The sequence below is a fragment of the Cetorhinus maximus genome, chromosome 6 (genome assembly GCF_964194155.1).
Source record: "Cetorhinus maximus chromosome 6, sCetMax3.hap1.1, whole genome shotgun sequence".
NCBI classification, from domain to species: domain Eukaryota; kingdom Metazoa; phylum Chordata; class Chondrichthyes; order Lamniformes; family Cetorhinidae; genus Cetorhinus; species Cetorhinus maximus.
Genome location: NC_135884.1, coordinates 46828081 through 46843405, shown reverse-complemented (window position 1 = coordinate 46843405; position 15325 = coordinate 46828081). Strand labels below are relative to the sequence as shown.

At 41.7% G+C, this 15325-nt stretch overlaps 1 protein-coding gene across 1 annotated transcript in view; it reads left to right on the top strand.

Moving 5' to 3' along the window:
* The window catches only part of LOC144681750 (FERM domain-containing protein 4B-like), a 250803-nt gene extending 242180 nt beyond the window's left edge, over positions 1–8623 (top strand). Inside the window, exons 21-23 of the mRNA XM_078543692.1 lie at positions 189–979; positions 2616–2739; positions 6025–8623. Of these exons, the coding sequence (XP_078399818.1) occupies positions 189–979; positions 2616–2739; positions 6025–6145 (1036 nt within the window). The 3' untranslated portion in view covers positions 6146–8623. The remainder of the gene's footprint in view (positions 1–188; positions 980–2615; positions 2740–6024) is intronic.
* Positions 8624–15325: the final 6702 nt, after the last annotated feature.

Genomic DNA, 15325 nt, shown 5'->3' with positions numbered 1-15325 from the left:
GCATAGTTTTCAATATCATTAACTGTTGCCTGATTATAATCTCTTTTTTGGTATTAATTCATAAGTGAAACATGTGAAATATTTGTAAATATTGGAAAAAAAATAGATTTCAGCACTCAGTATGGATCACTTCACTGTGACATCTCTAAGGTTTGAAATAAAAATTGTACTTTTTTTGTTACATGCAGACCTGAGATTTCCCCAAATCACTTCAGACAGCGCAGTGGAAGCTTGGAATCCCAATCTCATCTCCTGGATGAAAGCACAAACAACAGGACAGTATTCCCCCTTACAGCAGCCCAAAGGAGTTGCAGTACAGAACTGCTGGATGATGGGTCATCCTACACCAGTCAATCCAGTACCGAGTACTATAGCACACCAAGTAAACCTCCCCAGTACTACAACACCATGACAGTGGGTTGCCGATCAAGAGAAAGACGAAGACACAAGAAACCGAATATTTCCTCAGCAGCTTCAGGGAGCATGCCCAATTTAGCACCAAAAGATGGAAGGAATGGAGTTTATCAGAATTCTCATACGCAGCCTTCATCTGACTATTATATTCCAGGATATCCACCATACAGTGACTATGAGCCTTATGGATACACATTTGAAAATGACACTGAGGGACATTACAATGTTAAAGCCCCATATAGATCATCACATTCTTACAATGCTGAACAATATAGAGATTACACTCGCTTTTACCAGGGCGATAGTGATAACATGTCTCAAAACCCATATGCAACATTAAGGAATGTGCGTAGGAGAGGTGCTAAAAGTGAACAAATAACCAAAAACATCCAGAAGGCCTTGGTTGCAGAAAGTTTGCGTGGCTGGTATGAGCGTGCCTCAACTCACAAGGATTATGGCCTGCAGGCAGGCTTAGACTCTGACAGGGGCTCACAGCAAAGTCTAGGTTTTGCTTATATGCACGGCCCGTTTTCTCCAACCAGTAGGGCTACGTCTTTTACATCAGGTAAGTGAAGTTTCCTCAGCCAAAAGTTATCATTTGTATGTTAAGGAATTTTTCTGACAGTTAGTGATGCAAGTGTACCATATCTGTAAGTTTAGAAACTCTGCCTGGTGGGACACAAGGGTCATAGAATGGGTAGGAAAGTGCAAGGTGGAGACCCCGTCACCTTCCGACTCCCCTTCCCACCCCACCATGAGTTATGTTCAGGGAGGGGAGGGTTGAGGGCGGCTTTCCCATCTGAAGACCACTTAAGGGCTTCATCCCACAGCTGCTGGTATTCTACTAGCCACAAAGTCAACCTGCAGCTGCACTCTGGTGGGGGCGTGGTGTCCTCTGACATCCTAAATTCAACTGAGGAACCTGTCAGCTGAAACGGAGGGACCCTTGGGCAGTCACTGCTCCTGCCCTTGACAGTGACCACCTTCCCCCGCCCCCACCTTTCACCCTCTCACTGGGCCTCGCTGAGTGGACTTTGCAATCCTACCCCACTTGCCTTGGTCCGGGGCTGCACCAATCATCTCTTTAACTGGGACCCACCACCCCAAATAGCAGCCTGTAGGGAACCGAATTGGGACTTGATCCCAACGGGGTTCCCAGAAGTGGCTGCGGCAGAGTTGCCACCTGCTCTCCAGCCGGTGGTCAGACCCACCACCGCAACCATTAAATTCCGTGCTTTGTTTTTTTTCTGAACTCAGTTTTTTAAAATGTGGCTTCAGCACCATTGATAATGTCCAGGGTATAAAATGAAAGCTTGGTGAGAAAGAATTTAATGGAGCACATTCCAGTAGAAATTTGATTTGACCTGAAGTAGCCTTATACAAGTACGCTCAGTAACTCCTCCAGCAATTCTGCAGGAAAGGGATTTTTTTATTAAATGCGCTTGTGGCTCCATCTTGTAACCTTTGCCTGGCTAATATTTTGAGAATTTTTTTTTTGGATTGTGAGTTCTGTTCTATTGCATAATAATTCAGTGTCCAATTTACCAGGCAAGTATTAGTTAGTGAGGATGCAGCCTTAAAAGTAGAATGAGACTAGGACTAAAAGTGACAATGCCAAGATGAAAATAAGAATAACAGACTAACTTCTATTTAATTTTGCACTATACAACTTGTTCCTATACTGCTGCAGCAGTGGACCTATTAAACATACTTATGGAGAAATCCTTACTGAAATTATAGGTGAAAAGCCTAACGTGTCCACAGATCTGGTTTAGGATAGTTGTGGCTAGATGATGTGCTCTAACCTAAGTAAATTATTACCTTAAACATACTTTGTTATGATATCAACGGCATTTCAGTAGAGTTCAGTTGCATAATATAGCTCAGACTAGATAGGATTGTACAGAACTAGACTGGCTTCTGGTGGTATAACAAAACTAAATAGACAATATTAGGGACAGATTGGGAATTGGTTGCATGTTATGTAAACCTGATGTGAATTTGAATACTTATAAGGGATTGGACTTCTTTGGTACTAGGTGAACTACCACACCGAGTGGTGTAAGTATGTATGAATGTGTTTAGGTCCAGTCAAGCACTAAATGAATCAAGTGTTTAAAATTGAGGTGGGGGGGGAAATTAGAGCATTAGTGGTTAGTATACAGCTTTTTTTTAAACTGCATTTTCTTTTTAAATCCCAGTCTCATCAGCAACAAGTACAGGAACTTGGCAGAGCCAGATGACAGTAGGTCTTCAGGATTATGATCATATACCTTATACAAGTTCATTCAGTAACTCTTACAGCAATACTACACTGCATAACAGGTGAGTATCAGTAACAGCTGCAGAGAAACCTGGGTTCATCTACTTAGCTTCTTAGAACTGAAACTTGTAATCAGTTTCAAATATAATCTCTGCAGGAAGAAAGAGTTTCTTTTAAGAGTGTAAATTTCTCATAAACTATTATCCCATTTCCAGAAATTATACTGTCAATTTTAATAGGTGGTTTCTTGTATATTCATTTTAGGTATACACCAGCAAACATTTTTTTTTTAAACATAAGTACTTGTTAAAGAGGGGAAAAAGTGTAAACAGTGAAGGAAAAGGCATACATCAGATTTGAACCATCCAAATTGCAGGTTGCATTAGGTTACTAGATTAATGAGGAATATTACTGTAAATGCAAGCTGTAGTAATTAGCGTTTCTCCACCTCACCCACAAAATTAGAGTTTTCTGTAAAGACAACAACCATTAAGTTTCATTGCAGTTTGTTATTGAGAGGCAGAGTAGATACCTCCTCATATCTGGGTACCATTCTAAACAACTTCTTAAAGTGTTTAGAAAAAACCCTTAAGGAGAAGTGCATTGTTAAAAGCCCTTATCCAAACAATAAACATAAATTGTAGCGTTCAAGAAAACTGCTCATACTGATATGAATTGCTTAAAACACTATTTTGCAGAATGGATTATACCTCAGATTTTGCATTATAAATGGGTCAAGTTATTCTTTCGATACCAGTTCCACCTAGACCCACCTTAGTTCCACTGTAAGTGAACTTTCTGACTTCATTTCCCATCAGTCCCTTCTTTTACAGGGAGATACTTAGCCTTTGCTTAATGCTTCCCTTCCTCAGCAACATAGCTTGGATCAGTAACTCAGCAGTGTGGAGATTTGAACCTATATATGTGGTGATATGACATTGAGACAAAATATGGCCATGTAGGTGAGGTACCAATGGGCCACTGATGCCTGTGATACTGTTTCCTTGTTTAAATTAACACTTTCAAGAGAGAAGGAAAAGAAATGAGGAAAATAATCTCAAGATTCACTTCTTACTTTGCTTGTCGGTCATTTTCTTGTAGGCGTAGCTCCTTCCAGTCTCTTGATGATCCTTTTTCTACTGAGTACCACCATTTCCCTGCTGTTGGCACTGCTCCTACCAGACACTCATCTGCCTCCTCCTCTTCCTCTTCCTCCTCCTCTTTTTCATCCACTTCATCCACTTCCACTTTTCCTTACAAAGAAAAGGAGTGTTTCACTAAGTGTACTGACTGCAGCCAACATCGTATCTACAGAAATGAGATATTCATTAAATACTCATACGCAAAATGTAGTCAGCGGTAGTAAGTATTCTCGCGTGTTTTTGTGTGTGATGGTTGGTGACTCTTGGTGTTTTTGCTTGTTAACAAGGCTTGACGTTAGCTGAGCTGCTTACTATGTTTCTTTGAATGTGAAGTTTGAAATTTAAGAACAATAACTTTAATGTTGCTTCACTGCTTCAACAAATTGTCAAACAGCTGCTGGACGTGATACAAAACTAAAGATCGAAGATTCCTCCTAATCATCAATGCAATTAAATTCTAAATGTTTCCATGCTTAAATGAAGTCTACGTCTGGATATATATACAGCAGGGAAAATTGGTTTTAAATTCTGCTTCCTTATTGAATTACTTATTTCTTCCTGCTAAATTATTGGCATGTGATTTAGCAGTAAGATCTTCTCTACTTTGATGCTTGCCTATATTACATTTTTCAAAGTGTCTCCCAACAGATTTCCTGAATTTCTGTCCCAGTGTTCTAGTCAGTAAAGGTACTATTCATTCATACATGTTTAGTCAAGGGAAAGGGTAAAACAAGACACTTTATCTGTCCCTAATACCTAAGTGTATCAAAGAGGATAGCGGTAAAGTCAGCATGATGCAATCAGTGAGCACATAACCTGTGATACTCATTGCATAGGTTTACACAACTGAAAATGGGTACTTGAATGAAGCATTGGAATTGCCTATAGAACAATGTCCTAGCAACGAAGGAAAGGTTGGTGGAAGGGATGGGGATTGGTGGTGAGGTGGTTGCTGGGGGATGGCTCAAATGTTCTTTATTCTGGAATTACTCAGTGGAGCAAAAATTTGAATACAAGGGAAGGCCTCAAATTGAACTGTTCTATCCCAGTTTCCTTTATTTTCACCCCCCAGCCCCCAGCCTTCCTACCCACTGAAAATATTACAAAAACAAACTATTTATATGGGGCTTTTAATGTAGTATAACATCCCAAAGTGTTTCACAGGGACGCTAAAAAACAAAATTCGGCACCAAGCCATGTTTTAAATTTATTGGCGCAATACCAATGGCATTAGTCAACTTTGGGAGAAAATGAATCATTAATGGCCTGTACCACTAAATGGCTTTTGCAATTACCAACAATTACTCAACCCTTTAAAAATTAACTGAGACTGAAAAAGATACCAAGCCATGCAGCACACCTTTTAGCTCCTAATTAATGAGTCAAATGTTGTGAATAGCTGTTGGCAATTTTAGAGGCTCAAGATGATGGATTTTTAGATTAAACCAAACACTGATATTTAGTAACCGTATTATCCTGTCTATGAACCTGAGCTTTCCTTAAATAAAATCAAATATGCAACATCATGGAGGGGTATAAGATAATTTAACCCACCTTTCTGCTGAGTTTCGAGGGTCCCTTGACTTTGTCAACATTTATCATCTTGTATCCAGTCAAATTATTTTCCTGTCTGAAATTCTAGAAATTTCTGGGGTTTTTTTGTTAAAATCCAAAGTATCAACATATCCCTGCACCTGGAATGCCAATAATGACTAATGGAGAATTGTGTTAATGTAAGCATTAGTAATTTCCGACAAAACTATCAATAGGATCATACTGATAATAGCATTTCAGCCCACCCACAGTTCCAGATTTGTTTATAGTTATATTAACGCTTGGATGAGTTTCAGAAGTTAAAATTCCATTTAAGAACGAAATAATTCACAAATACTTGTTGCGGCAAATAAATATCGATAGAAATAAAAGGATGAGGCTTCAATTTTTTTGTTGATCAGATGCAGACAATCACAGTGTACTGGGTAGATATGCTTTCTTGATCCAGCTGTGTAAGAATTATATCCCTGTGACCTTCAGCCAATAGACTTGATTGAATCAACTGCATTTTTTTTAGAAAGCTAAAATTTGAAAGTTGTGATTAATGTTGTGTCCATTCTTTTAAATTAAACTGTCATTTTCAGAAATGCATGTCTTTTTGGATTGTTATTGCAGTCCTTTTTCTAACTTTTGTTTAAAAATATTTACCAGACCTTATCCAGAACGAATGTACTCAGACAGTGGAGACACAAGCCAGCTGGAAGATGACCTGTATCCTGATGAGCAGGTGTTGTTATGGCATGAAGACTCTAAACCTGGGACTCTGGTTTAAGTGACTGTTGGTTGACTTTCAACCTTCAATGTTCAATATATAGATAACTTACTCTGTGTGCCTTGCATCTTTCTCAGTCTATTCGAAATGGTTTATTTCTACAAATGGGAATCATCCTTGGAACATTTCCGTGCTTGCAGAAGGCACTGTACCTGAATGCTGGGAAGCTCACTCTGGCCAACTTGTGCAGAAAGAGTGAAGGCTTAAATTCTGCAGGTTACAGTTCAGGAAAGGTTTGCTTTAAATTGATAACCATACATCATAAAGAAGGAAATAAAACCTTTTTAGGTGGATTGCTTTGAGTTTGAATCGAAGCATGGAAGGATGGCACTTGGGAATTTTTTTAAAACTGTGAATGCACTTTTCAAAGACTGAGTTGATGAAAGTAGATGCTCTTCATTGTTCAGTGAACTTGGAGTAAAAGGAACTATGCTTTTTGCATAGACATAAAAGATGGAAGGACAAAGCAGGGTAGTGAGTAACTTCATATGCTTTGGAAGTCTGAAGAGTACTTTACATATTATCAAATGAAGGATGCCATGTATTTTGATGGCAAAGAACTGGTAACTCTGATTACTTGAATAGAGTTAGTGGGCTTATGAGTTTTTAAAAAATGATTAGTTGGAATTAAGACCAGAAAGAGATAAGAAATGCATTTTGTTAGAGATTTTTATGATCTAGCTGAAAGAAGCACAAAGAATTAATGTATTCATGTTTTAAAAACGCTTTGGTAATTTAGCTTAACTGTAGTGCTTTCAAATGGATTTTTAATTTGTGGGGGAAGAGAGTTATTGGACCAGTTAAGGCTAATGGCAATCATTAGTAGACCATATCGAATGCCAAACGTAACCAGTCATGAAAATATGCATTAAAGATAACTGAATCACAGCATGTATCAAAGAAAAGCACATGGCTTGAGAGAGACACACAAATGCTAAAATGCAAAAAGACATGATTTTTTAAAAATAAAAAGCACAATTCCAATTATGGCTGTCATGGTGATAGCACAAACTGGTTGAAACAGTTCAGTTTGATTATTAGCCCTACCTGGATTATGCTTATGTGACTGAGATCTTGGCTGGGCAAGTATTGGTGCCGTTCCTACAACTCAGGTTCAAAATTGTTCTCCTGATCCACCTACCTTTTGAAACGAGTTAATAAATCTATCAGAAACATTTTTGACTGTGTTACATAAAAAGTGCTGTGGTTGATGAAAGCAACAAATGACAAGCTCTGCCAAGACTTACCAAGCAAATGGGCTAGAAGACAATTACTGAGACATGCAGACCAAAGAAGCCCCTTAATTCAATATCTTAATCTGTGGGGAGTTAGCTGAATTTAGGCTGGGAAAGGTATTGCAAGAATTTCTGTCCTTGTCCCAGAAGGAGGAAGGTGAGAAATCACCCATAGCTCAGACCCCTGAGATTTGAAAATGGCTTATTCTGGAATACACAAAGGTAATGTGCTCACAGGCCTGGGTTTCCAGTAATTTATCCCATAGTCAAATAGCCTGCCAATACTCATTGTCTAGGTACAAGTTGAAGAATAGGTACTAGGACCCAGGAGTGCCAGTAGCCATGGAACTGTAATCCAAGTATGAGTCACCACTTTCAGAAGAGAAGGGGAGGAAACCTTCTAAGTAATTGGCTCTTGCCCTTCATATGCTGACTGCCATTCAAGCTAGTCACCATGATGAGGTTTAAAGGGACTGGTTTCAAAATTCATCTCAAAAGGATAGTGCATAAACAAAAATATGGAAACAAAATAGAAAATCTCCAGACAGGATTTCTTTTGCAGCCAGTAAGGTGAACCCACTAACAAAATGTTTCCTTTTTTAAAAAAGTGCTCATGTGGCTCACACTACCTCACTATTTCCTTGGAAAATACATATGTTCACCTGTTTGGGGCCCAGGGATGTTTTTATTATAGCATTTACAATAATACATGAATTTTACAAGTTGGCGTGTTGAAGACCTGGCAATTTTATTCCAAGTTCTAACTGGTGAACGTGTGATTCCCATGCTGGAATCCATGGAAAGGTGCTGTCATTTCCTTTTTTTTAAACAAGGGGAAGAAAAATTACAATTGCGTTTATTATGTAAAGTTTCTGAATGACACTTTTTGTGAACATTTTTATTATTTTTCCAAAGCATGTAATATATAGTAAACTAATTTGGTAAGCTGGTTCTTAGTCATTTTTTTATTCAGTGAGAAAAAGTTTCAATTCATGTGGGAATTTTGGAAACAAAGCTTTTAACTTATTCTTTTGCATATTTGTACAGCTTTACCCAGAGAGAAACTTTTGTGTATGCCTTTACATTATACTCCTGTCGTCCTTCCTACTATAAAAATGTGCTTTAAAACAGGAGATCAATAAATAAAGCGTATGTATCCTTCTGTGTGTATTTTTTGTAGTTTTATGTGGCTCTGCATCAGTGCTCCAATATCTTTTTTTCAATAAATTGATTTCCCCCCATATTTTCCTGATATTTTAATTGTTTGACATGCGTACATTGATATAAACACTAACCTGTTTGTAATCAGGACTTTTAATCTAAATTTGTACTGACAGCCTTGTTTGTTTTCATGGATATTTTTCATTCCTTTTTGTATGCTCTCCTAGTTTATGTTCTATTCTTGTCCCTTTCTTTTCTTCTGATTCTCTCATTCCTCATTCCCTCTTTGAACGCAAGTCCTAATGTTTGGATCCTGAGATAAACAATCCTGTGGTGCAATAGCATGATCAGCAAGATTTTCAGAATACAAACTGTCAGGCATTCTTGTATTGCATTTATATCCCCAGTGGACATCCTATAAAATAAGGAAATTGAAATAAAGAAGAGAGCATTTCGTCTTTGGAAAAATTAAATTCTAAGCAAATGTACAGGGTAAATAGTTGAATCTTATGTAAAAGGTACTTGCCCACTCCATGAGGTTATGTTAGTGTTGTGAGATTTTTTTTTAAATGCCATGATGTTTCTTGCTAGAATGCAGTTATGTTACTTAAATAAGCTGCACTCTAGTATCTCTGACAAGTGTGACTAGTGCTCAATGTGTGAGCCTATACAGTGGGCGTCAATGATCCTATTCTCACTTGATATCCAAGAGCACACATAGATTTTCCAGTTGGGGGTCATTGGAAAATTAGCAGAATTTGAAACCATGGTTGACTTTTCTTCACCTTTCTGTAACCTTGGTGCATTGACGTCATTTGTAGCATACCAGCTGCTGCTGAGACCAACAAACTTAAAGACTGGGAATCAAACTTGGGACCTATGACCTCCTATAGCTTAGTGCTAACACTGGGTGGTGTCTTTACCCACAAGATCTTTCTGGGAAGTACACGTTCATAATGAAAACATTGGTTATTTTAATTTTTAATATATTACAAAAACAGATATGTTGGAAATAAGATCCTTCCCAGGATTGTGTTTTCCAGGCCAATTTTCAGCCCTTTCCCCCTCTAGTTAAGTCCCTATTTCACAGCAACTTTAAAGAAAAGTCTAAAAACAGGACATGAGCGCATACTGACAATATTTCAGAGTAGTTTTTCCCTGTGTTTTTCTTCATCTTGCCTAATTCCAGTACAACTGAACAGATTCTGGTGCCAAATCATCACTGACAGTGACTAACATCAGATTTTTCCCACTCTGTTAGGGCACATTGTTACAAATATGGGGTTTTATGGTTTTATAAGATTGTTACATTTTAGAACAGTATCTTTATTTAGGATAACATGAAGGGGTCATGTGACCTGTCCTGAAGTCTGCCCAACAACACATCTGGGTGACCTGACAGTGAAAGATTGAAAGCAGGCCCAGGTTATTTGCAGGAAAGTAGGTGTGAGGTGTTCACAAAGATAAGAGACCTGGCATCTCAAGGATAGCTAATTAGCATTTCTACCTGGATATGAGGCTCATGTGATTCATGTTGCCATGGGAATAGGCTTTGAGCGGAGAAGTTTTCCGAGGTAGCTGTGAAACTCCCCAAGTTATTTTGCCATGATCTGGGACAGAGGGCACAGCTAGAGGTCGAAAGTCTCAATGGTTCACTGCACAGGAATGCGGGTAGAGCTTAACGCTTAGATTGAAGAGATCAAATTTGTAAGGATTTGAAATGAGGCTGGAAGATTCACATAACTTGTGCTAGTGGGAGAATCACCAGGAAAAAGCCTCATTGTGAAAGACAGTTCTGGGGTTAAAAGTTACCAGGCTGGGAAAGGAAAGGAATAGAAGTAAATCCTCAGGAGCTAAGAATCACTTTGGACTGGGTCTGGGAAAATCATATTAACTGCTTCAGGGACAGTGTAAAGTATACCTATGAAGTGGGTTTTCGGTTGTGTTAAAAATGAAAGGGGAAAGACCCATTCTGTGGTTTTAGGTATAAATTGCTGACAAAAATAGTGTTTAGCTAATGGTGCTTTCAGTGTGATTAGAGTAAGAGCAAAATCATCCCAGGTTCCCACAAAGTGGTAGCAGGCAGGAAAAAGGACGTTTTACCCGCCAGCTGCAGTGGTGGCTTTTCATGCCATATCATCCCATTCCTGGTGCACCCTGCCTCACTAATAATATATTCACTGGAAACACACCAGATCAGTGGCAGGCAGGCTCGGATTTCCTTGCCCTGCTGTGACTTCAGCGCTTCCCCGCTCTGGGCGCCATATTTAAAATGCGCCAAAGCGCATGCCTACTTCATGTCTATAGACCGGGACTGCTCCAGGCCACAGATGCCCCTAAAAGCAAAAAAGACGCCAGGCCCAAAATTTAGTGATGTCTCTCTCTGATGGACACAGTGGAAGGCTGCTGTGATGTCCTCTAACCACGCTTCGGCTGGAGGAGGTCCACCAGAGTCACCAATTCAGCCTGGGAGGCGGTGGCAGCAGCGGTCAGTGCCATTGGAGCACAGAGGAGATCAGCCATCCAATTTGGGAAAAGAATGCTCTCATACGCTGTGCCAGGGTCATTCAACCACCTCATCACTCTCAACTTTCACACTCTCAAACCCATCACACATCCACAGGGATCTCACACCTCAAGGGACGACACCACTAACTCTTACACACACCCTCACATTTCCATCAGGCTCGTATCCTCTGGAGTTCGCGACCTCATCCCATCCATGGCTGCACTCACCACACAACATTCCACGCAGTGCTATGCTCACACTCTCCATCTGTTTTCATGCAGGAGAAGCTGGCTCACAACAGCAGGCAGAGATCCCAGACCAGGGGTGAAGTGGCCCACAGGCCCCTCGCTCAATTTGAGGGGCATGCCATTTTGCTGACTGGTGAGAACGTGGACTGTGCCTGCGGCAACAGAGAGATCGGCGGCGAACACCCAAGTGAGCATCCTGCACCACATCATCCCTCTCTCAATTCAACTGTGAGCGCTCTCCTTTTGACTCTGCTGCCATGCACTACTTATCCATACTTTAGTTCACAGGGAGCTCTGCCAAGCAACCAACACCCTCAGCCAGCCAGTCCCTCAGCTCCATCCACGTCCTCACCTCCAGCCAAGAGGACACCACCTTCATTGAAGAGCTGGAAATAAGCAGCCTGGAAGACCTGTCACAGCACTTACCCACACCCTGCACCAGCATAGAGACACATGCCTTGGTGGAACCTAGACCTAGAGCAGGCTCAGGTTCACAATCTGGTGGTCACCGTATGGACACTTGTATGCAGCAGGAGGGGGCAGGTTCAGCCAACCTCCCCCAGCACTTGGAGGACTGCTGGGGAAGAGGCATCTGTGAGGTCCAAGTTAGATGACGAGCCTCTGGATTCAGCCTTCTGACTCATCATGGAGAGTCAGCAGAAGGTGGGGGAATATCACATAGACCTGTTGGAAGCCCTCAACAGAGTGGCACGCGAGTCGGAGGAGTGCATCCGCCTGCTCTCTGATGAAGTGGTGCCCACGTGTGCGCATTGAGGTCTCCATGAGGAGGATGGCGGACACCATGGAGACCCTGGTGTGCAGACCTACACTCCATTGCGGTAGCTATGGTTGCGTTCCTGCAGTGGCAATGTGAGAGGGGAAACAGGGCACCTCGACATGCCTCCAGATGCTCCTTCCCCTTGGGCACCTGAAGGGAGGAGGAGCGGCAGCTGGGCACCTCTGAGTCACCCACTCAGGAATCTCAGAGGCTGTCCTCTCCCTCCGAGGTCCTTTTGCCTGTGGCCCTCTCAACCTCGTCGTCTGTCACTGCAGAGGGAGCAGCTGGCCCACAGGAGGACAAAAGCAAGCCGGGGTCCACAAGCCCTTGGCTCTCCAGAGGCCTGCGCTGAATTCATCAGAGGCAACAGGGCCAACCATTGCACAGGCTGTCTCCACCCCTACTGTGGATGTCAGGGCAGCACCCAGAAGAAGTGGTAGGCTAGATAAGTTAAGAATTTCTGATCACAGTTGGTTGCACGGGTGAACACATTTTGTCACTTTATAATCTGGAAATATATTCACTTTCACTGAATAATGTGTAATGTTGTCTTCATTTAAAGGCTTTGTGAGTCCTCCCCCTGCCTCTCCCCCATTAGCAGTTCAGCTACACGCAGCCGTACCACGTGAATGATTCTGGAGGGAGAAGTGTGTGAGCCTCATTTCAGACCCTTGTGCAAGCACTCTCCCACACACACTCTTTCTCATCACACTCACCTCAATGTCCTGAGCATTTTCAATGCTGCCTGCTGGGGATTCTGTTTCAGTTGTCCATCTGAGCTGAGCTGCATCTCCGCCTACCCACTGATCACACACCCAGGCCCCACCCCATGCACCTTTCTCTCCCAGTCAAAATTTAGACCTTCCTCTCGCACCCCCACCCACCCCCCATCACCCTCTACGGTACACCTTCCTCTCTCACTCACAACTGGAGGAACTTCCTCTCCCCCCTCCCTCACTGATCATCTGTAGCAGCCCATGGCCAAGACCATGATGTTCCGAAGCAGACCTGAGACATCAACGGAGACCTCTTACCTCCAAGAGCTGCTTCACGGTGGAGCCATGTACTTCAGAATCCACCCAGCCTGCGATGCACATGTTCCTCCAGGGTCTGGTAGCTGTAGGGCTCCAGCAACCTCTGCTCCTCAGATGTCCACGATCCGAGCAAGGCCCGAATGGTAAGTCCCAACCTCACACTTGTCCAGAAGCGTTCTGGCCCAGCATGTTTTCCCGCCGGCATAACAGTAAATCTGGCATGGGGAGATGATTCCTGTCAGGCCTTACTTTGCAAACCATTAGCTGGATGCAAAGCGCGTTCATGCCAGCTACCTGCAGGATTGGCGTTCTGCCATGGTGGACTCCATCAGATGATCCTGCTGTTCTTTCACGCCAGCGTGAAACCTATTTTTAGCCTTCTCGCCATCTTGTCCACCCCCCTCCCCCCCCGCCCCCCCAACGATCTGCCATGATGCCTGATGCCAACAGGGCCGGAAATTCCGGCCTAAAAGTCTTAAAATGTGAAATCAGCTTGTCATCCTTTCAGCTATCAACAGGAAGTTCAAATTTCTTTTTTTAAAGGTATTGGTCTCTATGGGGATTGCAATAATATGAAGCTCCAAGCTCAATGTGGTGCTGGAGACCACAGGTCTAAAATCTGTATCCATAGTGTGATGGAATCCATAGTTTCAAAGCTTTTATTTATTGAGACAGGCCCCAGTTTAAAAGGGAAACTGAGAAAGGAAATTGACCCCCCCCAGTTTCTAAGGAAACTAAGACTGCAACTGAGATTGGAAACCAAAACTTTTGGTTGAAACTATATAAAGAGACAGAGCCATCAGCGTTCAGTAGATGATGAGTCCAGTGGTGCAGTGCAGGTAGGTTAAAGAAGACAGGGGCTGTTAACACTGGACAAGCCCAATCCCAGGGTGAAACCCAGCTTGATAGATTCTAACTTTTATTTGTTTAGATGCGTGGAGAGTGACTACTGAACAGAGTCACCAAAGTCAGCTGATGAACTTTTAACAAAAAAAATTATTCAACAAGAAAAGATTGACTATATTACAATACTCCTTCACCCACAAGTATAACTTTACAGATATATACAGATTTGTAAGGATAACACAAGTTACAAAAGATATCTTACACTTTAAAGTTCACAGTAAATACACAGCCCACGTAAACCTGTAGCACCCTGTGGTCAGACACAACACACTCCGAAACCAATTGACAGATGTCACCTCAAACAGATGCTATGGATCTCTCAACTCCACTCCCCGACACTTGTCACACCATGAGCCAACCAGTCACACTGAACTCTGTCTTTCACATGAGGGTTTCCAATTTCCACTCTCCAAGACCTCACCTTGGAATCTTCTCCCAAACCAACATTTTCTCTCAGACGCCTTCCACAAGGGTTCACCTCCAGCAGTCAAGCTGTCTACCATGCATACTCTCTCACCAACTCAGCTGTCAACAGAACACCACTGTTTCACATGCCTATAGCAAAGTGTTATAGACCTTCTGCCATTTCTTTGGACTTTCTTGCCTCTTGCAAACTGTTCTCGCTCTAAATCTGCTTTCTGCAGCTTTTGTCTCTTTAAATCTGAAGCTTTGAGCCTTTCTCTCTGCCCCTCACTCTTAACTTCATCTTTTCCCAGGTTTCTTTACTTCCTTTAACTAGAAGGTTTTCTTTGGACTTTCCCCTCTTCCACTCCCCTGGGTTTTTGGGGTTTACCTTAGCTTGGGACTGTCCATCTATCCCCTTTGCTCCAATCTAGAATAGAACCCATTCCTAACACCTACAAATACCAATTTAACTTCCTTAAACTATCTCTATTTCCTAACATTTGGAATGATGCAATGCCATAGATTTATGTCATAATTTGTATAGTAATTGCAGATCGAAGGCACTGTACAATTCTGCACCTTTGGCTGAGCTGAATCTTTCTTTGGTAAGGTGACTCCAAAAGGAGTCTCTTGGGTTAAGATGAGCAAGCTGATCATCTAAGGGACCTGATTCAACAAGGGCTGCTCCATTTCAGTTTGAAACACTGAATCTTGTGAAATAGAGCCCTCTTTAGATAAGGGGATAAAATTATTTGTTTTAGCACATCCACAAGAAACAGAATGGGTTCTATTCTAGATTGAACAGTAGTATCCTCTTTATCAAGTAACTAATGTAATTTGTACAATTACTTATAGCATTATGTTAGATATTGATAGTTTAAATGCAGTGTAATAAATAGCTGCC